The sequence below is a fragment of the Dipodomys merriami genome, unplaced genomic scaffold (assembly GCF_024711535.1).
Source record: "Dipodomys merriami isolate MVZ:Mamm:240054 unplaced genomic scaffold, mDipMer1.0.p SCAF_11, whole genome shotgun sequence".
NCBI lineage: Eukaryota > Metazoa > Chordata > Mammalia > Rodentia > Heteromyidae > Dipodomys > Dipodomys merriami.
In genome coordinates, this window is record NW_027202382.1 from 15,052,933 (window position 1) to 15,078,673 (window position 25,741).

General features: G+C 44.8%; 2 protein-coding genes and 1 pseudogene across 2 annotated transcripts; 2 read left to right on the forward strand and 1 right to left on the reverse strand.

Annotated features, from left to right (window-relative positions):
• The first annotated feature begins 92 nt into the window (after positions 1-92).
• Positions 93-7,038, forward strand: Rgp1 (RGP1 homolog, RAB6A GEF complex partner 1). The gene is made up of 9 exons (XM_070009557.1): positions 93-401; positions 784-918; positions 1,279-1,415; positions 1,676-1,759; positions 1,856-2,005; positions 2,233-2,379; positions 2,607-2,734; positions 2,879-3,068; positions 4,377-7,038. Exons 2-9 carry the CDS (start codon positions 803-805, stop codon positions 4,598-4,600), a joined length of 1,176 nt encoding a protein of 391 aa, XP_069865658.1. The 5' UTR covers positions 93-401; positions 784-802; the 3' UTR covers positions 4,601-7,038.
• Positions 7,039-12,661: 5,623 nt separating this feature from the next.
• Positions 12,662-13,002, reverse strand: LOC138818628 (large ribosomal subunit protein eL39). The gene has a single exon (XM_070009609.1). The coding sequence runs from the start codon at positions 12,971-12,973 to the stop codon at positions 12,818-12,820; it is 156 nt and encodes a 51-aa protein (XP_069865710.1). The 5' UTR covers positions 12,974-13,002; the 3' UTR covers positions 12,662-12,817.
• A 751-nt stretch (positions 13,003-13,753) lies between these two features.
• Positions 13,754-13,902, forward strand: LOC138822384 (U2 spliceosomal RNA; annotated as a pseudogene).
• The last annotated feature ends 11,839 nt before the right edge of the window (positions 13,903-25,741 follow it).

Below are 25,741 nucleotides of genomic sequence, written 5' to 3' on the forward strand. Positions count from 1 at the left end.
CCTCAACGCCCCGCCCCCGGGACCGGCGCGCGAGGCCCCGCCCCCGGGACCGGCCCGGGAGCTCCCTGCGTCCGCGGCCCCGCCCCTGGGCCGACGCATCGGGCCGCTCCAGGGTTAGGCTTCGCGTCCTGCCGGCCCGGGGCAGCGCCTGCTCCCTGGTACTGGCTCGTAAGGAAGTGTGGCTCACGGCCCCGGGAAGACCCGGACCCTTTCTGGTCCGGCCAGATGGGAGCTTCCGGCCGGAAGGGGCTCCTCGGCGGGGCGGGGAGGGAACGGAGAGGAAGTCCCGCCTCTTACCACTGCACCGAAGCCTCGGACGCGGCTGCGCACCTAACCCGGTCCTGAGGGGTAGGCAGGCGAGGGTCTCCGTATGCTGAGACCCCGGGCTCCCACGGTGCCAGGTGACAGGCGGCGGTGAACTTGGGCTGGGACGTGGCGCCTTGAGGGAAGTGGGGGCGAAGGTCGGCTTGGGAGCTCGAGATGGGGGTGGGGGGCTCAGGAGGACTCAGCCTCGCGCTGGAGGGGTGGGAGTCCGGGGCGCCGAGCAGCACCCTCCCTAGGCAGTACCGAGCCTGCAGACCCCAGTCCTCCACACACACTCATACCTACCTGTCGGATCATCAAACCTGGGTGCTGCTGTCGCCACTGGCCGCCCTTCTCCTCACAGAAAAGCCCCATCTCTTGGCCTCTGGAGCCCAATTCTAGACATACCTCCAGGTGCGCGCCGCCCACACCCCTTCCTCCCTGCCTCAGTGCTGATCTCGAATCCCTGTTTCCGTCTAGATCGGATTTGGGAGCTGCCATGATTGAAGTGGTAGCGGAGCTGAGCCGGGGTCCGGTGTTTCTGGCAGGGGAGGCGCTGGAGTGTGTGGTTACGGTCACCAACCCTCTCCCCCCGACGGCCACTTCTGCTTCCAGGTGGGGATAATGGTACTGAAGATAGTCATCCCTCTGGGGAGGAAGCCTAGTATTTCTGATGCTAAACCGGAGCTCTGGTTGTCCCCGGAGCTGCACATAACCACTTAATACCCTTCTTGTGATGACCTCATTAAAGAAAGGGGCTGTGTAACAGAAAATGTGGAAAACGTAACTCTCCTCTCTTTTTCCTTGTTCCCTTTTGTACCCACGGTATATTTTTCTTTGCTTAATGTTTCTCTTTGATTTTTCTGATCGCTTGTATAGCCACCTAACTTGGTTGAGCTTATCAATGTGGGAGATTAGGAAACCATTTGTGAGGTCAGGAAGTACTTTCTGATGTCACCTTATCCTTTTCTACAGTGAAGCTCTGGCCTGGGCCAGTGCCCAGATCCACTGCCAGTTCCATGCCAGTGAGAGCCGTGTAGCATTGCCTCCCCCTGACTCTAGTCAGCCAGATGTCCAACCCGACAGCCAGACTGTCTTTCTGCCACACAGAGGTTTGCAATGGGGCTTTCATCTTGTCGGGGAGGGGGAAAGTGGAGCCATTATCACCTTAAAGAACTTAAAGTTAAGTTCTTGTATGTCATAGTCTCTGTCACATCTGGGATGTGGGGGTAGTAACTTCTTTGGGGTTATAAGCCTGTGTTTCCATATCACAAAGCAACAGTTGGCAGACTGTCATTGTCTCTACTTGCTTTGTTAACTTGGGCAGAGCTGGACAACGGTCATTAAATTGCAGTCTTTCCATCTTTTATAGGTGAGAGGGGTCAATGTATCCTTTCTACTCCACCAAAAATTCTATTTTGTGACCTGAGGCTAGACCCTGGAGAGTCCAAATCATGTGAGTGACTATCCTATCCCTGAATTGCCTTCGAAGTCTCCTGGAGGGAGGACTTCTGGCTGCATCCAGCTGCCCTGACTACTACTTCCCAACCAGATTCCTACAGTGAAGTGCTGCCCATAGAGGGACCACCCTCCTTTCGGGGTCAGTCAGTCAAGTATGTCTACAAATTGACCATTGGCTGCCAGCGTGTCAACTCACCCATCACTTTACTAAGGGTCCCTTTAAGGGTTCTCGTACTGACTGGTGAGTAGGGTTCCTGCAGGTAAGGATTGGAGGAGGGGATGCGGGGAAGCTATCAGTCTTAAGGGAGGTGCAAAGGAGTGGAGATCGGAAGGGGTTCAGGAGACTAGGTTGAGATGTAAACCTCAGTTGTGGCTGGCCTTACCTTCAGCCTTCTCAGGTTAGAGTCTAACCTCTGTTTTCATCTCTGTTTCCTCCCAGCATTATCTTTCCACTCATTCTGTCTCTAGGCCTTCAAGATGTCCAGTTTCCCCAAGATGAGGCTGTAGCTCCATCCAGCCCATTCTTGGAAGAGGATGAAGGTGGAAAGAAGGATTCATGGCTGGCTGAGCTGGCTGGGGAGCGCCTCATGGCTGCCACATCCTGCCGCAGCCTCCGTGAGAATTTTTTTTTTTTTTACAGAATTTCCCTACCCCATCCCTCTTCTCAAAATACTCCTGTTTCAGAGATCAGGTTTTCTAACTACCATAAACTCTCATAGACCTACTGATATCTCCCCACTCCTAATTTTAAAGAAAAGCCTCATCTTTTGACTTCTGAGATCCAATCCTAGACATTTCCTAGTATCAACTCTCGGTTTACAAAAATACCTCATTCTCCCCAGATCTCTACAATATCAGTGATGGCCGAGGGAAAGTTGGGACATTTGGCATCTTCAAATCTGTGTACAGACTCGGCGAGGATGTTGTGGGGACCTTAAACTTGGGGGAAGGAACTGTAGCTTGTTTGCAGGTGAGAAGGGAGCAGACCTTCTGGGGTACTGGGCCTGAAAAACTCTGGTAGAAGGAGGAGTGGGTGGTGTATAGAAGGGGCAAGTTGGCATACAGTCTACATTTCCATATGCCTGCTGGCATGTACTTTTCTTCTTGTTCCCAGTTTTCAGTAAGCTTACAGACTGAAGAACGTGTACAGCCTGAATATCAGCGTCGCCGTGGGACAGGGGGTGCCCCCTCTGTGTCCCATGTGACTCATGCCCGGCACCAGGAATCCTGCCTACATACAACCAGAACCAGCTTTTCTCTCCCTATCCCTCTGAGCTCTACCCCAGGCTTCTGTACTGCCATTGGTGAGATCCTCATTGTAATGGGAGAAAAGGGGAGGGGTCGGGGGTGAGGTGAATGTTGCACTCAGGTATGGTGTAATGAGTCCTTACTCCTAATATACTTCCAGACATACCTACATCCATCCTCTCACCTTTCATCTTTCTCAGACCTTCAGCCTCTTCTCTTTCTAAGCTCCAACAGCGTTGTAGAACTCTGTCCCCTCCCCTATCTGCTGGGACCCTGTGATGTACCGATCTTTTATATCTAAGCACATTGATGCACTGATGTGTTCTTTCTAAGCACATTTACTTAAGAGCTGCTTCATCTTGAGTACTGAGGTTTGAACTCAAGGCCTTGCACTTGCTGGTACAGGTGCCCTACCACTTGAACCATGCCTCCAGCCCAAGCTACACAGTCTTTACTGTCCTATTCTTGGGCTATTAGGCAGTTAACAAAACTATGCTGAATGTCTTGTGTCTCATCAACACAACAGGTTTTTTTTTTTGTTTTTTTGTTTTTTTGTTTTTTTTTTTCTGTATGTGTGTGTATGTATTGGTTATGAGGGCTTAAACTCAGGGCCTGGGCACTGTCCCTTAGCTTTTTCTGCTCTGCTACTTGAGCTCCACTTCCAGCTTTTTGGTGGTTTATTAGAGTTAAGAGGCCCACAGACTTGACTTGACACCTTGATCCTTAGATTTCAGCCTTGTGAGTAGCTAGGATAGGTATGAACCACTAGCATCTGACTCGGATTCCTTCTCTCCTTCCTTCCTACGATTATAGGTGAGAGGCACTGGCACCCAACAGATTTCTTTCTTTCTCTAAGTGTTTTTAATTACAGCTCCATAATAGCTCCCTTACCTGTGACTTTTCTTCCCAAATACAAGAGTTAGTTTTATTCCATTTTGCCTTTTTTTCTTTTTTCTTTTCTCTTTTCTTTTCTTTTCCTTTCTTTTTTTTTCCTTCTTCTTCTCCTTTTTTTTTTTTTTTAACTAAATTTTGGACTCAGGGCTTCACACTGGCTAGGTAAGCCCTCTGACAGTGGAAGTACATCTTCAGACCATTTTGCTTGAGGTTGTTTTTTAACTAGGGTCTTGCTTTTTGCCTAAGCTGTTCTGGAACCATGATCCTCCTACATATGCCTTCCACATAGCTGGGATTTCCGGCATTTACTACTATGCCTGGCTTATTTTTTTAGATAGGGGCATCTCACTAACTTTGTCCAGGCTGGCCCCAAACTATGATCTTCCTGATGGCCATATCCAGCTCCTGGTTGTGAGCCACTATACCTGGCAACTCCTAATACCACTGCCTCTTATCTTTTGCTTTCACAGTGTCTCTGAAGTGGCGATTACATTTTGAATTTGTAACATCTCGAGAACCAGGATTGGTACTCCTGCCCCCTATGGAACAGCCTGAACCTGCTACCTGGACAGGTCCTGAGCAAGTGCCTGTAGACACCTTCAGCTGGGATCTCCCCATTAAGGTGCTGCCTACAAGCCCCACTCTGGCCTCATATGCTGCCCCAGGCCCCAGCACCAGCACCATAACCATCTGAAACCAGTCCACCTGCCCACTGTGACACTAGCGTCTTCAGGATACTCAGAACTCAGCACCTGGACTCTACTGGGGCCCACTTTTCCCACCGGGGCCCACTGGGACAGAGAATGACAGGCCTTTCAGGCTGTAGTATTAATTTATTTATTCAGAATAAATTGGCAGCTGCTAGTGGTTTCCCTGGAAGTGGCAGCAGCAGTGAGCAATCAGCAAATGGTGATCAGTTGAGTTTAGCTAGAGTGGGAAGCAGGAGCTCCAGGAACAGGGGTGTTGGCTGAGCCCCACTCTAGGTCGGGCCCTCCCCCCTTGCAGGGCAGCTGAGGGTCAGATTTCTGCACCAGGGAGAAGTGGCAGGTTCCTGCCTCCTGACGCACCTCACACCCAGCAGGAAAGTCAATGGGATGCTGAGACCTGGGGAGAGCCAGGGATGGGGAAGAACACAGTGAAGAGGCCCCCTTGGGGACCCAGGTTCCCTCTCTCAGCCACCCTCCCTCCTCCTCTGTGTCTCTTGTCCCCCTCCCCCAACTAAGCTCTTACCTATCAGATAAGGACTTCTGCGTTTTTACCCTCCAGATCTACCTTGAATTCCCACACTCTGTGGCCTGATCTGCTTTGAATTCCTCTCACTCTCCTTGGCACTTGGGGTCCAGCCAATCTCATGCTGCTCTTCTCTTAGTTTTTATCTCACAGCAATCTAGTCACTCCCTGGCCATCCTTCCATAACTCACATCACAGTCATTCCCTCTGGCCATGCTTGGTCACTCACGTGTCACAGCAGCCCACACCAACAGGATGCAGACAGGTGCAATGGAAGCAGTCCTTGCGGAGCCAGGACTCACCCAGGGTGAAGTATTTCCCCTCATAGTGACAGGGGGCTAGGGAAGAATGAGAAACATTGGTGGGTATGGGAGTGGTGGCAACAGTCTCTTCCTCTGGTCAGGGGAAGGAGTTAGTACATATTATCTCCTTAGGTTGTCCTTCTTTCCTGTTTCACAGCTCAAGCTATTCTGAAACAGGTTCATCTCTAAGCCCTTGTCCCTTTCTCTGCCCGACCCCACCCCAATCCTTTCGTAATACCTTGCCCCACTTTACCTTGAGCTTGGAAGAAACACTTGCTGTGGACTCCTGGATGCTGAAGAAGCAGAGACACCACCAAGCAGATGATCCCCCAGCCTCCCAGGATCCCCTTGGCCTGTCCAGCCCAGAGCATCCTTAGGGCCATTGTCTTCAGCCCTGTCAGATTCTTCTTGGCTTCTTCCGCTGCTGCTGCTGCTGCTGCTGCTGCTGCTGCTCTGTTCTTGTATTCTGGATTTGTCCCCTTGGCTTTTCTTTGCTCCTTGAGTTGTTAGTGTCTCTTTCTTTCTCTCCCCCTCTGGCCTTGTGTCTTCACACCATCTCTATGCCCCTCTGCTCTCATAGGCTGGGGATGTTTATAAAGTGAGGACCCTGGCCCCCTGCTGAGTAGAGCTGGAAGCCCTACAACTCTGTTTCCTGAGGTGAGGGCATGAAAACAAGAGGTCCAGCTTTTTAACAAGCTGTGAGAGCTGATTCATGCCCAGCACTGCAAGAGCCGGGAGGGGAGGGAGGTGCCTGTGGAAGGGGTGCTGGACTGGGCACTTCCCCAGCAAGGAGGTGGGAGGGGTGAGGCCCCAGGTGGTCCCCAGAGCTTCTTGACCTGGAAAGAGGAAGCATTCCACCAAACCCTCCTGCCCCTGTTTCCCCCCCACCCCCACCCCAGTCCCTCACTACCACCACTAGTGTTGTGTGCTGGGATCCCTGCCTGGACCGGAGGGAGGCATTTCCTGGGGATGGCTAATCCTGTGCCCTAGCCAAACCAAGGAGTTGCAACAGGGTGCAGCGGCCAGAAGCTCCAGGAGAGCGAGGAGCAGGCATCTGTAATAGAGTGCAAAGTTTCCCTGATGCATCTGAGATGCATCAGATACTTCAGAGATGGGGGTGGGAGGGTCATTTTTTATTTTTTCTCAGATATCCTAGAGATGAACTATCCATTGTCTCATCCCTTGGGTTGTCTCTGCCCCTCCCCCCCCTTCAAAAAGGAGCATCTCTAAGTGTCCTCAGTTTCACAGGGGTACCTTCTTTCCTCATGATGGAATGAAGAAAGAATTTGTCCTTTGATATCCTCCTTTGAGTTACCTACAGGTTCTGGAAGCCATGATGGCTCTACCCTAGAGTGACAAACTACTTGAATTCAGATCTTGACTCAACTTACTAGCTATGTGACCTCAGGCAAGTTACTTCACTTCTCATGTCCTGTTTCCTCATCTATAAATCCAGAATAGTAATGTTTACTCACAAACCTGTTAATGAGGCAGGTGGAATGCTCTCTGTACCATTTTTGTTTGGCATATGATCCTCAGAAAATATTAGCCACTGTAGTTGGTACTAAGGTTCACTTAAATAAATGACCTTTTCTCTGAATGACATTGAGCAAGCAGCAGCTCTGTGCACAGCTGGGGGCCTCTGCTGGGGACTGCTCTCTCCCAACCAACTTCTGACCCTTTGTTCTCATGTTCCAGGTCATCCCTACCAGTTTTGGTTTGGGTCCTTGTATTCTTGAATTCTGAATGTCTGGTTTGAGAAATGATGTTGCTGATAAACCTGCTTTGCCCATGTCAGTACCCTCTCTAAGGTGGGAAGAGGTAGCATTTTCTTATCCACTTAACTTTAGGATACTGTCTGCTTTTTATTTTTATTTTTATTTTCTTTCTTTCTTTCTTTCTTTCTTTCTTTCTTTCTTTCTTTCTTTCTTTCTTTTCTTTCTTTCTTTCTTCCTTTCTTTCTTTCTTTCTTTCTTCCTTTCTTTTTTTTTTTCAGTTGTGGGGCCTGAACTCTGGGCCTGGGTGCTGTCTTTGAGCTCTTCAGCTCAAGGCTAGTGCTCTAACACTTGAGCCACAAGGCCACTTCTGGCTTTTTTGGCTTATGTGGTGCTAAGGAATCAAACCTAGGGCCTCATGCATGCAAGGCAAGCACTCTACCACTGAGCCACCTTCCCCGCCCACTGTCTGCTTTTTCTTAAGATTTTTTTTTTTTGGCAGTCCTGGGGCATGATTTCAAAACCTGAATGCTGTCCCTCAGCTGTTTAGCACAAGGCTAGTGCTCTACTACTTGACTTCATAGCTCTACTTCCAGCTTTTTAGTGGTTAATTGTAGACAAGAGTCTCATGACTTTCCTGCCTGGCTGGTTTCAAACAGTGATCTTCAGATCTCAGCCTCCTGAGTAGGATTACATGCATGAGCCAGCAGTACCTGTCTGTTACTTTAAGATTTTTAAAAACATTTTTATAAGCATTAATTGTGCAAAGGGGATTTCACTGGGACATTGCCTTACAAACATACAATGTACCTTGATCACTGCTCTCCTTTACTACCCTCCTCTTAAAACAGGCTTCATTGTTCTATTTTTATGCACATAAATAAACTACTTCAATCATGTTCACCCTCATTCACTCTCTTCATTAGCTGTCTCTAGGATTCTGATCCATTTTTTCTGATTCCCATTTACCTGAACTCTCAAGTTCTCTCTTTTGAATACTCTGCTCATTATCTCTGGTACTAAGGCTCCAGTCAAACTGGATTTCTTTCACTTGACCATGTTTCAAAGGCCTCGCTATTGGTCCAGCCATTTCCCTCTTACTCACAGAACATTCTGTTTTTCAACCTAAGTCTCCAGTCCCATTTTACTCGAAGACTCCTAGTGGATCAGATACAACTATTTCTAGTAGAATTTTTCAAAGGGCCATTCTGTCACCTTAATTCAGAAACATCTGCCAGTGCACCTCAACTCCAGGCTGTCCTCTTCCTAGATACCTTTTCCAGTGGCTAGGTGGATAGCTCTATGGTTAGCTTGAAGCCCTGAATTCCAACCACAGCATAAGAAAAACAAACAAAAAGGTACTCTGAGGAGTACCAAGAAACAAAGGAAAAGCCACAGCAGGTTGGCTGATGTGTTGACTGGAGGGTCATTAGGCTTGTCTAGTAGAAGATCCCAAAAGTTCCTTCAGTAGTCAGTGGCTCTATTGTTCCTGCAATCTGTTGGGCAATTTGGGAAGTAGCCAAGTGAGGGCAGTGGTGTAGGTGAATGTGTGAGAGGCCATGGGAACATAAGTCATGGTTAGCCTCGTGGACAAGAAATGGGGGTAGTCATTTAAGAGAAAGACTGAGGGGCTTCTGAGAAGGTTTGGTTGAACAGGAATCCTCCCAGAAAAGGGGACGGGGAGGCTGCTGTGCGAAGGTGCTGGTTGGGGTGTCATGTAGGGTTGTCAGTGGATAGCCAGTCTTGGGGATGCAGTCATTTGCGCGCACGCGTGCGCGCAGTCTTGGCATGCGTGCTGCCAGCGCAAGGACAGGAAAACATCCGCCGGAGGCCGGGCTGGGCGGCGCTCCAGCGGTGCGGGCAAGGGCAGGTGCGCGGGGTGAGGAAGTGAGCGCATTCCGGGCCCCCAGCCGGCTGCCCTCCGGTGAGTCACAGCCGACCCCCACCTGCCTGCCCTCCGTGGCCAGGAAGGAGAATGCAACCTTTGGGGGACTGCCACCCAGGGAGATTTGGGGTGGGAGCTGAGGTGAGTTGTGGAGGAAGGGGGTCTCTGAGGGGGCTGCTACCCAGACAGCAAGCACTTCAGTGCGGAACACCAAGTCAGCTGAATACAGTAGGTGACTGGAGGACGGGTGGAAGGGATCATCGTGGAGAGAGGGAAAAGGCCCAAAAAGCTTGCATAGAGATGAAAGGGGCCTAGGGGAAACAGCAAGATGGGAAGTGAGGCCCACAAAGGGAGAGGAGCAATGCTCATCGGACCAGGAAGGAAACATGCCAAGGTGAGCACACAGGCGGCTCCTGCAAACAGATCCCCAGCAGGAGGGTAAGGTGCTAGAGGTGAAGCCTGCCCAGAGGCAGTGAGACAGCAAAGAAGCTTTCCTGGAGTAGTATCAAGAGGTGATTGAGCCCTACCTAGTTTGTGACTAGGTCAATGCCAGGTTGGGAAAGCAATGCCATGGCCTCACTGATAACAGTAGGGCCATCTTTGTTAGGAGGAACAGTGAATGTAAGTCAGAACTTGTAGCAGGGCTCCATGCCTGTTAGCCTTAAGTTATTCCAGAAGCTGAAATCTGAGGATCGCTGCTACTGGAAGTCTGCAGGAGCAAGAAAGTCTGTGAGACGCTTATCTCCAATAAGTTGCCAAAAAAGCTAGAAGTGGAGATGTGGCTCAAGTGGTAGAACGTCCAGACTTAGAGCAGGAAAAGTACTCAGTATTTGAGGAGTAAACATTGGAAAACAATGATTTGCTCATTTTATCTAGTCATTTAAAATTGCATGCTATATTGATCACAATTTTAGGTAATTTTGTTGAGTTTTTTTGTTAAGAAAAACAAACAAGGGCTGGGAAGGTGGCTCAGTGGTAGAGCGCCTGCCTTGCATGTATGAGGCCCTGGGTTCGACTCCTCACACCACGTAAGCAGAAAAAAAAAGAATTGGCACTGTGGCTCAAATGGTAGAGTGCTAGCCTTGAGCTGAAGAGCTGAGGGACAGTGTGCCCAGGCCCAGAGTTCAGGCCCCACGACCGGACCCAAAAAAAAAAAAAGAAAAGAAAAGCGAACAAAAATGGAAAAGTTAGTTGGGTGCTGGAGGCTCACACCTGTAATCAGAAGGCTGAGATCTGAGGATCATGGTTCAAAGCCAGCCCAGGCATAGAAGACTCATATCCAATTAACCACCAGAAAACTGGAGTGGCTCAAAGTGATAGAGTGCTAGCCTTGAGCAAAAGGAGCTCAGCGACAGAGCCCCAGGCTCTGAGTTCAAGTCCCTCGGGGTGGGGGCCAAGTGGGGGGGGGAAGTGAACAACTCTGACTCAATATTTAGTGCCAAGTTTCCCTCACTGGCTGTACTGAGTTCTGTGTTATCAGTGTCTCCAGTTCTGGTCAGCAATATGGCTCTTCTGTCTTTCCCTTGCTATTTTTCAGTCTTTATTTTTCACTTTAACAGCACCCCTTCCCCTTTAATCTACCCTGTGTATGTTGAACCAAGCAAAACATTTCCTGGAATGAGGCATCCCATTCCATTAGACAGAGACAAGTAAATAACTCGTAACTGTATTTTTGTTAGGGTACTTACTCTCTTGTGTGGATAGGTTTGTAACTAAAGTTTCTAAAAATAAAGCTATTAACAATGGTATTTATACAACATAACAACCTCACTTTAAAATAGTATTTGGTACTTGTCAGAGAGATACTAATTATGATTTTTATGATTGGTGCTATCTTGGGCTACAGGCAGTTTACATATATTTATTTTAAATAATGTTTTTAAAGTTCCTTAAACTTTGCAGTTGTCTTTGGTTCCAAATGAGGAAATCTGGGCCAGTTAATGAAAAAAAGAGCATTTCCTTCTTTGGGCCATGTTGCTTTCTCCCATGGTGTTTTTGCCCTAGCTCTGCCTTATTCCCAGTGGCTTTTCCCTTCATTCCTTTTTGCTCTGCTGGGCATCTTGAGAGGAAAACTTCACACTGACTTCCTCCACTATAAATTCGCTCCTTCCTCTCATCTCTACACATCTTTCTGCCAATATACACCACTACTTCTTCACTATTTTTTTTTAAGTCCACAGCCCTTTCTGGCTGTTTTCCATCTTTAACACTCTCTTGTTTAAATTTTTCTCTTTCTTTGATGAGACCTCAGGTTTTGAAAAGGGTAGGCTTTGACTGTTTATTCTGTACGGTCCAGTTCTGCCTTCCTTCCTGTTCTATCACTATTTTCTTATTCTAGAGTGTTTCTGAGCTCCATGGTGCTTAATTTCTACAAAGCTGTAGACTTTCCTTTTTCTAGATACAGTAAAAGATGCTTTAAAAATTACTATTATTTTTACTGTTAAAGGTAGTTTCAACTTCACATCTCTTTCAGTTTCCCAGCATTCTGTGTCTAGAAACATGACATGACCATTGTCATAAAGTTTGTTGAGTGACAATGTAAGCTTGATGTTTTTTTACTAGGCACTGACTGTATAGTGAATTTCATAATTTTGGTGTCAGATTCTTTAATGCTTACAGAAAAAAATGCTGTCACATATGTGTGTGTAACTTTTTTTTGTTGTTTAAATATAAAAGGTTTACTTGATTTAGGCATATATATTACTTGCAGTTCTTTATTATTCACATTCTATTTAAGCTGAACCTGCAAACTCAGAGATAGTCTCTTTTCTGACAACTTTATTATCTGTTTTGTTGTTGTTGTTGGTCATGGACCTTGAACTCTGGGCCTGGGAACTGTCCCTGAGTTCTTCAGCTCAAGGTGAGTGCTCTACCACTTGAGCCACAGTGCCACTTCTGGTTTTCTAGTGGTTAATTGGAGATGAGTCTCAGGGATTTTCTTGCCCAGGCTGACTTTGAACTGTGATCCTCAGATCTCAGCCTCCTGAGTAGCTAGCATTACAGACATGAGCCACCAGCGCCCATCTTTACCTCTTTTTTGTGAGTACAAGTTCTGGGTCTTGAACTCAGGGCTTGGGCACTGTCATTAGTTTTTGTGCTCAAGGCTAGTGCTATACCACTTGAGCCAAAACACCACTTCTGGCTTTTCTGGTAGTTAATTGAAAGTAAGAGTCTCACAGGCTTTCCTGCCTAGGTTGGCTTCAAATTATGATCCTCAGATCTCAGCCTCCTAGGTACTAGGATTACAGGCATGAGCTACTGGTGCTTGGCTTATTATCTCCATTTTACCTGCTATCCAAAACGAATGGAAATAGAGTGAAAAGAAATGAAAGATACATGAAATTAAGTGGCAAAGTATTAGATACACAAACATGAAAGCCATCTACTTTGTGTGCATAAATCTTGTCATCAACGCACATGTACAGATAACAGAACCGTAGGCTATCATTTGAATCCATAAATATATACATATATTCAACATGTTTTATTGATATTATGAAGGAAAACGACATATTACATGTAAAATACACTTTGTGGTAGAAGATGGAAATGGATAAATTCATAGAAGTTTAATAGACAATTTCCTTTGACATTCTTTTTTTTTTTTTATGATGATTCAAATGTAATGTTTATTACATGTTTATTACTGTGCCCATGATTAAAATAACCAAAGAAAAATCAATTTAAAAAATGCCCAATTGTCAGTCCAGGCAGTATTGACGTTTCAGCTTGACTGGTTCATGGTAGAGCATAAATATGTGGGCATCTGAAGTAATTCCTTACAGACCCAGCTTGGTTCTTCTCCAGTGTCTTCTCTTGGAGTTGTATCTGATTTTGTTACCAGTTTTCATCCGAATCCACTGGGGAATGGGGCGATTTTGCTTTTGTTTCTTGGCCAGAAACCGCTTGATTCTGAAAGTCTTGTGAGAAGACATGATGGGAAGTGCTGGAAGGCACAGTAACCACGATGGCGAACAAAAGCTGAAGAGACCAGAAGCCGCCGGAAGAACAAGTTTCTCCTTTGACATTCTGTATTCAGAGTGAAGAAGGGTAAGAGGAGAGTGCTATGCCTATGAAGACATAGAGACATAAAGAAAGCTGTATTTCAGGCTGGAAAGGCTGTATGAATGGAGGATGTAGGTAGGGGGCTAGAATTCCAATTACATATGATGACTGTATCCAAACATCCCATATATCTTTTTTTTGGGGGGGTCGGTCGTGGGTCGCTGGGCGCTGTCCCTCAGCTCTTCAGCTCAAAGTGAGCACTCTACCACTTGAGCCACAGTGCCACTTTCTTCTGATGGTTAACTGGAGATGAGAGTCTCACAGACGTTCCTGCCTGGGTTGGCTTTGAACTTTGATCCTCAGATCTCAGGCTCTTGGGTAGGATTTCAGGCATGAACCACCAGTGCCCAGCTTCAGCCCATATACCTTTAGACAATAGGAAAGCTTCTTTCATGGTTAACAGATTGCAAGACTAGCCAGTTTTTCGTTAGTAGTCCATATTGAAATTTTTCTACCCTGGCATTATACCATTATAATTATTCTTATATTTATTTTTCTGCTTATAATTGATTATTTATGATAGTTCCAACAACCAATAATGAATCCTTATTTAACTACCATTGTCACTAAATCCCCTGTCTACATATATGCTTTCATTTTCCAGCAGTCACTACTATTTGTGGTAACAGTGACTTAAAATTCCATTTATGATCACTTCTCAGACCTCTAAGATTGAATATAGTATATGTTCTTATCAGTTTAGCATCTGATATGTCCTTTAAAGTGTATGAATGGATTTTTTTGTCCACTCCATATATCAACTTAGTATTGCAGTGCCTCTGGGAATAGAACAGATGCCTCTCCCCGCAAGGGAATGAAACTGGTTGTTTAAAAATGCAATTATGAGATTCTGGTCTTTATTTCATTTGTAAATTGCTCTTTTTTTTCCTTTCCTTTTTTTCTTTCGTTTTTTTGCTGGTCATGGGGCTTGAACTCAGTGCCTGGGCACTGTCCCTGAACCGATTTATGTTCAAGGCTAGCACTCTACCACTTGAGCCACACTGCCACTTCTGGCTTTTTTGAGTAGTTGATTGGAGATAAAGGTCTCACAGGGACTTTTCTGCCCTGGCTGGCTTTGAACTACGATCTTCAAGATTTCAGCCTCCTGGGTAGCTAGGATTGCACGCATGAGTGCCTGGCTTTAAATTTTTTTTTTAATAAATTGAAAGCTAGGTACTTTGAAAACTTTTAGGACATATATATGTGTATGTGTGTGTGCATACATATATGTATATATGTACACATATATGTATATATATATGTGTGTGTGTATATATATATATATATATATATATATATATATATAGTTGTTTGTTTTTGCTATACCCAAAGCAAGATTTATGATAAAGCAACATTTATAACTTTTCTGGACAGTCTACTGAATTGAATGTATTACTTCCTCCTGAGGTGGACACTTCTTGTTCTGCTCTTATTGAGCTAGCTTTGTTTACTAGATAGCTGTGATGCTAGAGTCTGTTCTTGCTCACCTACTTTCCCCCTTAAATTCTGCTCTTGGGAAAAAATATGAGAGAATTCATTTTTCAGTGTGGCAGCTCTTTAAAGATTTGAAAAGGAATTGTTTTACATTAGCTATTGGTTTAAGCTTTCTCTTTTCAACAACACTGTCTAACAGAAATTTCTGTGATGGTGGAAGTGTTCTTTTTGAGCTGTCTAATCAGTATACATTAGCTAGCAACATGTGGCTAGTAAACACTTGCCATTTGGCTAGTGAGAACAAAAGTTGTAATACTGCTGGGGCTGGGAAGGTGGCTCAGTGGTAGAGCGCTTGCCTTGCATGCATGAGGCCCTGGGTTCAATTCCTCGGCAACACATAAGCAAAAAGAAAAAAGCCAGAAGTGGCGCTGTGGCTCAAGTGGTAGAGCACTAGCCTTGAGCTGAAGAGCTGAGGGCCAGCGCCCAGGCCCAGAGTTCAGGCCACACCACTGGACCCCCCAAAAAAGTTTCAGTACTGCTTTATTTTTATTAAGGTGTTTTATAGAGGGACTGTCATTTCATAAGTCAGGTAATGAGCACATTTCTTTTTTGGACAATGTCACCCCTTCCTTCACTTTCCCCCAGTTGCCCCCTCCCATGCCTGCCCACAAGTTGCTTGTGTTATTTTCCCACATAGTGTATACTGAATAGCATGATTGTATTTGTTCACGCTTAATTTTTTTTTAATTTAGATTGAACTAGCAAGATGCACCAAGTGGCTGTTGTTATACAGTGTACCTCTGAACTCTGGGAATTAAATTTTCTCACATGTCTGCCTTGGCTGCCTCAGAAATCTTTTCAGAACACAGTGAAGAGGTGAGATGTAGAACAATTGCTGGCATGCACCAAGCCCCGAGTTAGTTCTCAGTCCTGCAAAACAAAGAAGAAAGGTAAAAAAGATATAACTATCCTCGTAGACTTGTCTAGAAGCCAGTCTGAAACAACTGAGGAAATCCTCAAACACAACTCCCAAAGCCCTATGGAGTAATGTCAGTTTTTATTGAAGGCTTCTTAGAAGGAGAAGATAAGGGTTATATGTTCATATCACATATCCTAAAAACAAAACTTTAAAAGGTCCTTATTGGCTGGACACCAGCGGCTCATGTTTGTAATCCTAATTACTTAGAAGTCTGAGATTGGGAGGATTGTAGCTGGGGTCAGCCCAGGCAAAAAGTTTGTGAAACCCCTTCTCAACCAATAGTGAGGCATAGTGGCATGTTTACCATCCCAGCGAAAACAGGAAGCCTAAACTAGGTGTGATATGAGACCCTACCTCAAAAATAATCAGAGAGAGAGGGAGAGGACTGAGGAACTCGAGAGGTGAAATCCAGAAATCTTAACTTTTATGACACTCCCTTCCACCCCCAACCAGGAAATTTTTATGCCCTAGTTTTGACCCTCCTGTGGCATAACTGCTGCATTACCCACATTTTTCCCCCCTGCAAGTTGTTCTGGTACTCCAGCTTTGCTTCCGCTCTTGGCCTCATGATGCCAACACAAATAGGGAGGCCTCAGGTTACCAGGACAACGGGAGCTCAGGAAACTGTAAAGACTCAGTACTCCCACGGCATCATGGACAGTGGCTCTGCTGGATGACTTTCGCCTTAGGGACTCAGTCCTACTTCTTCCCTGTCCCCCAGAACACTCAAATCAGAAGATACAGAGACCTGACAGTGGGACGTAGAGAGGATAGCATGAAGAATGGTGAATGAAGCTTTTGTTCTAATATTGATATTTCACGTCACTTTGGGGAAAACTGAATTTGTAATAGTGAGACTTTTATTTCCCTAAAATCTGGTTAGATTGCAAGCTTTGGTGGTAGGATTCTCTCATTTGCTCATGTCATTGATACCTATTTCACTGAACCTTGAATCTTTTCATTCACCTACTAGATGTCCATAACTTTCTTTGGGCTAAAAGGTTTGATTGAATGAAAGCTGCTAATGTTTGGCCAGAAAAGAACAGTTGCTAAACAAAAGATTTGGGTTCTGTTGACGTCTTACCAAAGCTAGTCATTATTTACGGAAGGTCATCTAACTTGTCTCTTTTATTTTTTTAATTAGCATATACTAATTGTACAAAAGTGTTTCCACTGTGATATTTCTGCATATTCGTATAGTGTACTTGGATTAAGTTCACCTCCTCTTGTTAGACTTTCTTATTCCTTCTCCTACCTTTTAACTTGCTGTAATGGGTTTCATTATTCTATGACCTCCAGGCTTGAGCTTGATCCTTTAGCTTTTTTTTTTTTTTTTTTTTTTTTTGCCAGTCCTGATGCTTGAACTCAGGGCCTGGGCACTATCCCTGAGCTTCTTTTGCTCAAAGTTAGCACTCTACCACACTGAACCACAGTGCCACATCTGGCTTTTTCTGTGTATGTGGTACTGAGGAATCGAACCCAGAGCTTCATGCATGCTAGGCAAGCATTCTACCACTAAGCCACATTCCAGCCTCCTTTAGCTATTTCACTCAAGGCTAGTGCTGTACTACTAGAGCCACAGGTCTACTTCTGGTGGTTGTCTTTTGCTTTTTTTTTTTTTAATTGATTAATTTGAGATAGAGTTTTATGGACTTTCCTGCTTGAGTTAGCTTGGAATGGCCACCTTCAGCTGAGTAGCTAGGATTGCGGGTGTGGGTCATTGGTGCCAGGCTTCACAATGCTTTTTTCATACATGAGGATGCTGTACTTCAAGTCACACTGATTCACTTTCTCTTCACTTTCCCTCGTTAAGTCCCTTTAAAGTTATGAATAAATGGAAAACTGTTTGCACTTAGATACAATGGTGAGTGGTCCAAAATGAGTAGACCATCTCCATGGAGCTTTGAAGGCAGGCAAGAGCAAAGGGGAATAAAGAACAATAAGGCAGACTTGCTAGTTCTTTTCAAACAGTTGAAGGATGGTTTTGTGGAGGAGGGATTAGATTTATGTGATTTAGCTTCAGAAAGTGGAGTAAGAATCTCCACTTAGATGACAGTAATGGAGGAGAAATTTGGGCTTGAGAAGGGAAGAACTTTTGAATAATTTAAGGACCTCCAAATTGATATGAGCTAAATTGTTAGCCAGTGAATAATGTATGCCTCACATAGAGTTAGATTAGTAATTTTTTTTTTGCCAGTCCTAATACTTGATCTCAGGGTGGGCACTGTCCCTGAGCTTCTTTCATACAAGGCTAGCACCCTACCACTTGACACACAGGCCAGTTCAGTTTTCTGAATGGTTTATTGGAGATAAGAGTCTCCAGGACTTTCCTGCCCAGGCTGGCTTTGAACCACAAGCCTCAGATCTCAGCCTCCTGAGTAGTTAGGATTATAGGCGTGAGCCACCAGGCGCCTGGGGAGATTGGGATTTGGATGAGAGATTTGACCTATAAGGAGAGATAGTTAAATTTTTAAAAACTCAATTTTACCTTTTATATGATTTTATGGCAACTGATCAGATGATTACTATTTTTCTAGGCCCTCTGCTAAATTCACCTCTTTGAATCATTAGATAGTATAGTTAATAGTATGGGCTTTAGCCATTTCTCAGATTTAGTTCCTTAGCCCTCTGGAGATTGCTCAAGAATGTTTCCAAAGTGGCTGGGACCGACAAAGAGCTCTGAGCCTGTTACCTACACCTCTGTCAGAACAATCTTGCCTGGGCTGGCTTTGAACTGTAATCCTCGGATCTCAGCTTCCTGAGTAAGTAGGATTATAGGCATGAGCTACCAGCATTAAGCAAAAAATCAGTTTAAAGTCTGTGATATTCCAAGATCTACATTTTACTGACAGAGAGATTGGAGATGTGGTGCAGGGACTGTCCTGCCAAAGGCCACACTGCTGGTAAATTTCAGAATTGGGATTCAAATCTAGCTTCTACCCACCCCTACCCCATATACACACATACTTGGGATGCTAGGAATTGACAAATGCTCTGCTATTTAGCAGATGCCAGCCCCTAGCTCTTCTGATTAAATATTTGTTTTTTCTTGTTACTAGCCTACTTTTTAAAAGTCAATAAATGTTTCCCTCCATTTTGCTTGTTACCAGTGTAATTTAAAATTTTATTTCTTCAGATCTACTATTCTGTTTTTTTTTAAGTTTAGTAAGATTTAATGTAACAGAGTTAAAGTAGGGAGAAATAGAAGAAAAGAAACATTTCTGTTTGCCATGCAGAAAGTGAGAGTTAAAAGACTACTACTTTTCTGCTAGCTACATGGTAAATCTCCTTGCTACCCAGTCTCTCCTTCTGACCTATATTGTATATTCTGTTGCCCTTTTAGTCTTCTTGAAACATTGTCTTCATCATGTGATTTCTCCTGTCAAGAACCTTCTCTCTGTTGTGTATAAGAAGAAATTCAGCCTCACATTGAATTAAATTCTTTAGGATCATCCCCTTGTTGGGCTTAAAGTGAACCCAAATCCATCTTAGTAATACTAATTAATGAGTTACATAATAGTGAGACTGAGTCCCTCCCTACTTCTGGGCTCCAACTTTGGCAGACTTTTTATGTACAGTTTTAACCAGGCATAGTGAGAAGCTGCAAAATAAATAGAGTCACATTCACAAAGAAAGTTGCATAATATGTATACTTATAGTACACGTGCATGCATATTTTTTGTTTTTTTAATTTTTTTATTGTGAAAATACCATACAGAGGGTTACAATTACATGAGCAAGGTAATTAGTACATTTCTTATTAAGCATTGTTGCCTCCCCTTTTGTTTCCACTTACCATCCCTTCCCATCTCCCCCACACCCCCCCCACACACACTCCTGCCCCCTGAATGCATTTTTTTGGGGGGGGTCCGGTCGTGGGGCCTGAACTCTGGGCCTGGGCGCTGTCCCTCAGCTCTTCAGCTCAAGGCTAGCGCTCTACCACTTGAGCCACAGCGCCACTTCCGTTTTTTTTTCTTTTTTGCTTATGTGGTGCTGAGGAATCGAACCCAGTGCCTCTGGCATGCAAGGCAAGCGCTCCACCTTCCCAGCCCTGAATGCATATTTTTTTAAAAGGCATGAAATATAACAATTATCTGGATAAAAAAGCACATTAAACTGTAAGACAGAGACTGAAAATAAGGCAGAGGGGAGGTGAGGAAGGGGCAACTTGAAATGCTTATTTCTTCACCATAGAAGTTTCCCATAGAAGGGAAACATAAGGGCCCAGGCTCAACTAGCCTCACTGCTATTTCTTTGGTTCTTATATTACTACTAAAGAAGTAAGTAATGAGCTGGGTACTGGTGTCTCACACCTGTAATCTTAGCTAATCAGTAGACTGAAATCTGAGGTTTGTGGTTTGAAGCCAGTGTGGGCAGGAAAGTCTGTTGAAGCTCCTATCTTCAGTTGACCACCAGAAAACCAAAAGTGGTGTTGTGGCTTAAAGTGATAGAGTGCTAGCCTTAAGCAGAAGAGCTCAGGGACAGCTCCAAAGCCCTGAATTCAAGCCCCAAGGCTGATCAGAAAGAAAGGAAGAAAGGGAAGGAAAGAAAGAAGGTAGTTTGGTCAAGTGTCATCCATGTCACTCTCTGGGTAGAAAGGCTTAGAAGAGATAAATCCCCAGGAAGCCCCTTGATGTCTATCAGAGAAGAGCAAATACTTGATTTTAGTCTTCTCACAAAGGTTGTACATAGGGAGTGAGAGAAAATGCTTGAAAAGGTATCAGAATACTCAGGGATGTGAATGTAGGGGCTCCCAAATGACAAATATTCAGTCCACTGAAATTGCCTCCCTTTCCCGAGCTTCTGAGGGTGTGGTGATTGAATTGAGGGCCTCATACTTGCTAAGGGTCTACCACTTGTACCACACACCTCCAGGCCCTTTTTGGGTTGCTTATTTTTGAGATATGGTCTCATTTGATACCAGCGCCAGCCTAGATTGTGTTCCTTCTATCTGTGCCTCCCTTGTGTGCCTGGGGATAACAGGCACCCACCTCTGTGCCCATAACAGACACATGCCACTGCACCCAGTATTGTCCATGGAGTCTCATAAATTTTGATGCCTTGGCTGGCCTCCTAGATTCCCTGATCTCTACCACCCAAGTAACTAGGATTACAAGCCTGAGCCTCCATGCCCAGTTCCCCTTAAATGATCTAGTAGGAGACTATCAGAAAGAAAAGAAAGGGCTGGGAAGGTGGCTCAGTGGTAGAGCGCTTGCCTTGTATGCCTGAGGCCCTGGGTTCGATTCCTCAGCACCACATAGCCAAAAAGAAAAAATCTGGAAGTGGCGCTGTGGCTCAAGTGGTAGAGTGCTAGCCTTGAGTTGAAGAGCTGAAGGACAGCGCCCAGGCCCAGAGTTCAGGCCCCACAACCGGACCCCTCCCCCCCAAAAAAAAAGAAAAGAAAAGAAAAACTAAACCAAAAAGAGCAGCGGCATGGTTCAAGTGGTAGAGTGCTTACTTAGCAAGTGGAAGGCCCTGAGTTTAATCTCTAGTATCATCCTCCCTACTCAAAAAAATATAAATGTTTCTTGTTTCACATAATTATTTTTAACTTTACTAAGATATAATTTACATACAAGAAATACAAGAAGGGAAGTGGTGCTGTGGCTCAAGAGGTAGAAAGCTCGCCTTGAGCTGAAGAGCACTTGCCTTGAGCTGAAGAGTGCAGGGATAGCACCCAAGTCCAGAGTTCAAGCCCCACTTCTGACCAAAAAAAAAACAAAAACCAAGAAGGTGCACCCATTTTAAATGTATGATTCAGTGAGGTGGGTTTTTTGTTTGTTTTTGTTTGTCAGTTGTGGGCATTGAACTCAGAGCCTGGGCGCTGTCCCTGAGTTCTTTTGCTCAAGGCTGGCACTCTACCATTTTGAACTACAGCTCCCTTCTGGTTTTTGAGGGTTAATTGGAGATAAGAGTCTCATAAGGACTTTCCTGCCTGGGCTGGCTTTGAACCTGGATCCTCAGCTCTCAGCCTCCTGAGTAGCTGGGATTACAGGCGTGAGCCACCCATGCCAGGCTAAAAGTACATTTCTTTTTGGGCAAGGTCACGCCTTCCCAGTTTTTCCCTTGTCTCATCCTTTATGGAATCTTGTGATGCGTAGTAGTTTCAAAATGGTCTAATTTATTAGACCTTCCTCAAAATGTGATCCCACGAATTGAATTTTAAACATGTTTTGCTGTCTTTTCTTTTTCTATTCATGTATTCTTTTTGTTTAATAGAGAGAAAGGGGAGATGGTTGCTTCATTGATGTCAAGTCTTCTTTAAATCCTCCAAGCAATCTTTTCCCTGGGGAGTTACACTATAAAACCCTAACTATGACTATTATGCAGTCTCAAAATACCACATATATGATATGTATTTTATATAATATTTATGTGGCAATAACCACACACATGGCCACACCCAATGAAACAAGGTCATGTTTACAGAAGGGCTATTGGGAGATAAGTGATGCTATGATTGTGAATGAATTCATCAAGGAAATAAGTCTGGGGAGAAGAATGTAGAATCCCAAGGGCAGAAGCTAAGGGGAAAACCCACAATTGGGAGGAGGAAGAGGGGCCTCCCTGTGGGAGATGAGTTGGACATCCTGATAGGATAACTGGGACAGTGAGCTGTCGTGGAGGCCGTGGCAGGAGTGTGTGAGGAAGGAAATGACTAGCAACAGTGTCAAATATAATTGCCGTGACACTGGAGGAATACATGGTCTGTAAAGTAGCATCCTCACTGTGTTCTTCCTCATCTAGATCATTCTCAAGCTTTAACCTTATACTGTTCAATTCCATTCAATAAGTGTACTTTTTCAGTTGAACACAAACTGTGGTGGAGTTGTCTAAAAGGCTTTAAGTTGTGGTTTAAAGTCACATCTCTTATTTTTAATTTAGATTTTGAATTGTTATTATAAAGGTGATGTACAGAGGGGTTAAAGTTATGCAAGTCAGGTAATGAGAACATTCCTTTTTGGACAATGTTACCCCTTTCCTCACTTTTCCCCAATTTTTCTCTCCTATCCCCACCCACAAGTTGTATAGTTCATTTTCAACATAGTGTCTAGTGAATACCACTGGTGCATTTGTTTGTCCTTGGTGTTAGAGTATAGTAGACTTTGCCAGAAAACCACAGAGACATCCAGGTACAAAGAACAACAAAAAAAGTTGTATTGCTGGTAAGCAGGGAGCAGTGAGAAGTGCCAGCTATTGTCTGAGGTGACCTAAATAGCTTACTGAGGCTAGGAGGGGCTAGAAGGGGCTAGGAGGTGGAGACCCTGCTGTGGACCTGAGGACCAGGGGCTTCATCATGGTGAATTAGGATTTATGGCTGCTGCCCAAGTAGTAGATAAGGGGCCCTGCAGCTGCCCAGACCTGGAGGTTAAAAAAGGGCTCTTGTTGACTTATTTGGTGATAGCTTCTCCAGAGGAGTGTCATCTCAAGGTAAAGGGGGTTGGAGGCTGATTATTTACTGCCTTTACTAAATGGGCCTAGTGTTGCCTAGGAAAGAAGCATGCTAAGCTGTGGAAAGGGTAAGGAGCATGCTAAGACATCAGAAGGGAGCTTATTGGCCTTATACTTGGTCCCTCCCAAAGACAGGTAAATGAACAAACAAGACAGAAAAGAAGACAAAAACAGTAACAAAGGAAAAAAATCTCTTATTTTCATTTCTGGAGTTCATTTTGATAAATATTTTATTTATATGATTAGAGGCACATAGGCATTGCACCTTTGAGTCACATCTCTTTTTCTTTTTCTTTTCTGTCGGTCATTGTGTTTGAACTCAGGGAATGAGTGCTGTCCCTGAGCATTTTTGCTCAAGGCTAGGGCTTACCACTTTGAGACGCAGTGCCACTTCCAGTTTTCTGGTGCTAATTTAAGAGTGTCATGGGAGTTTCCTGCCCTGGCTGGCTTTGAACCATGATCCTCAGATCTCAGCCTCCTAGGTAACTAGGATTACAGGTGTGAGCCACCAGCACCCAGCTACCTTCTTGTTTAGAAATGTAGTTGAGAGCCGGGCCAGGTGGCTCACACCTGTAATCCTAGCTACTCAGGAGGCGGAGATCTGAGGATCATGGTTCAAAGCCAGCCCGGGCAAGAAAGTCCATGAGACTCTTAACTCCAATTAACCACTCAGGAAACCGGAAGTGGCACTATGGTTCAAGTGGTAGAGCACTAGCCTTGAGCTGAAGAGCTGAGGGACAGCGCCCAGGCCCAGAGTTCAAGCCTCACGACTGACAAATATATATATATATATATATATATATATATATATATATATATATATATATATATAGTTGAGCTTCATATATCATATAGCCATCCCTTCACTTGAATATCCAGTAGGAGACATTGAGTAAAATTGTTCTTATTGCCCTGGGATTGGGAACCAGGGCCTAAAGCTGGGGATAAGAAAACACTAAGTACATTTTAGAGAGTTGGTAAAAGAAGTCGTCGAACTGGCCCTGCAGTTTCCAAGCACTAACCCAACTTATTCCTCCCACCCTGTCTCCACCCCACCAATGTAAGATACAAGTTAAGAAGGGCGTTATGAGCTGGCTGCCAGTGACTCACACCTGTGATCCTAGCTACTCAGGAGGCTGAGATCTGAGGATTGTGGTTCAAAGCCAGGCCCGCAGGAAAGTCTGTGAGAGTGCTATCTCCAATGAACCACCAGAAAACTGGAAGTGGAGCTGTGGAAGTGGAGCTGTGGCTCAAATGAAGCGTTCTAGCCTTGTGCAAAAGAAGTTTAAGAACAGTGCCCTGAGTTCAAGGCCCAGGACTGGCGCGTGCGCGCGCACACACACACACACACACACACACACACACACACCTGGCACTGGTGGCGCGCGCGCACACACACACACACACACACACACACACACACACACACACACACACACACACCTGGCACTGGTGGCTCATACCTGTAATCCTAGCTACTCAGGAGGCTGAGATCTAAGGATCTCGGTTCAAAGCCAGCCCAGGCAGGAAAGTCTATGAGACTCTTATCTCCAAAAAACCACCAGAAAACTGGAAGTGGTGCTGTAGCTCAAGTGGTAGAGAGCTCGCCTTGAGCTGAAGAGCTGAGGGACAGTGCCCAGGCCCAGAGTTCAGGCCCCATGACCAGCAAAACAAAAACAAAAATCTTTCCCCTGTTTTACATTTGCTTTCTTTTTAAGAAGGGGTTTTTGACTAAAAATCAGGTCTGAAAAATAGCTTCCATGGGGAAATCATTTAAGGATTTTTAAACAAGAGCGTGATATAATTAGGTTTTTGTTTCAAAAGGTTGCTTTGGCACCAGAACACATGGTGGAGACTGGATAGAAGGAGGAAAATCCTAGACTCAGACACTTGAAACTTTTAGAATGAAACAATCATCAGAATTGGCATTGTGGCTTCATCCCATTTCACATGTAGTAGGGGTTTTCTGGAGTGCTAATTCCTACCCAGTGGTCTCTCCATTTCCAATTCCTGCTTAGTACCTTTGCAACCTCCCATCCTCATTCTTTCCTCTTCATCTTGGCACTCACTCAACTACCAAGTTCTGTGGTTGCTTTGTTCAAATTATCTCAGATTCGTTTCTCTCTCCATTCCATACCATCATCCTATATCAGGCATGTACCATTTTGTGCTTGGATTTGTCCAGAAACCTCTTAAACTCGTCTTCCTGCTTTTAGTCTCTCTGCCACTGATCTTTCATTACCACTGCTTAGCTACTCTTTTATTATTTTTGCTGGTTCTGGGGCTTGAACTCTGGGCCTGGCCTAGCTCTCTACCAATTGAGCCACAGCTCTACTTCTGGCTTTTTGTGGTTAATTGAAGCCAAGAGTCTCACAGACTTTCCTGCCTGGGCTGGCTTTGAACCTTGATCCTTAGATCTCAGCCTTGAGTAGCTAGGATTACAGATGTGAGCCACTGGCACCCAGCATAGCTATTCTTTTTGCTTCAAATAACATATTACAGCACATAAAACAAGTTTAGTAAATTTTTGATTTAGACTTTTCTCTTTTTTCCCCAGTCTTTTTGTTTTTCTAGGAAATTCTAAGCAGAGCAGAGGGTTAAAAAATAGTGAGGAATACATTTCTAATCATAAGCTATAGTAGCCATGTTTCCTTTGCTTCTTTCACTGTAAGATGTTGTAAACCTACAAGTACTTAGTAAAAGGGAAACACATATCCCTGTTGGTGCTTGCTTCTTGCCAATATTGTGAAGAAAGTGGACTTTAAATGGACTA

Coding starts and splice junctions, on each gene's coding strand:
- LOC138818628 (XM_070009609.1), bottom strand. CDS start 12,973: ATGTCTTCTCACAAGACTTTCAGAATCAAGCGGTTTCTGGCCAAGAAA.
- Rgp1 (XM_070009557.1), top strand. CDS start 803: ATGATTGAAGTGGTAGCGGAGCTGAGCCGGGGTCCGGTGTTTCTGGCA. Junction 1,760..1,855: donor CCCTGGAGAGTCCAAATCAT/GTGAGTGACTAT, acceptor CTTCCCAACCAG/ATTCCTACAGTGAAGTGCTG. Junction 3,069..4,376: donor AGGCTTCTGTACTGCCATTG/GTGAGATCCTCA, acceptor TTGCTTTCACAG/TGTCTCTGAAGTGGCGATTA.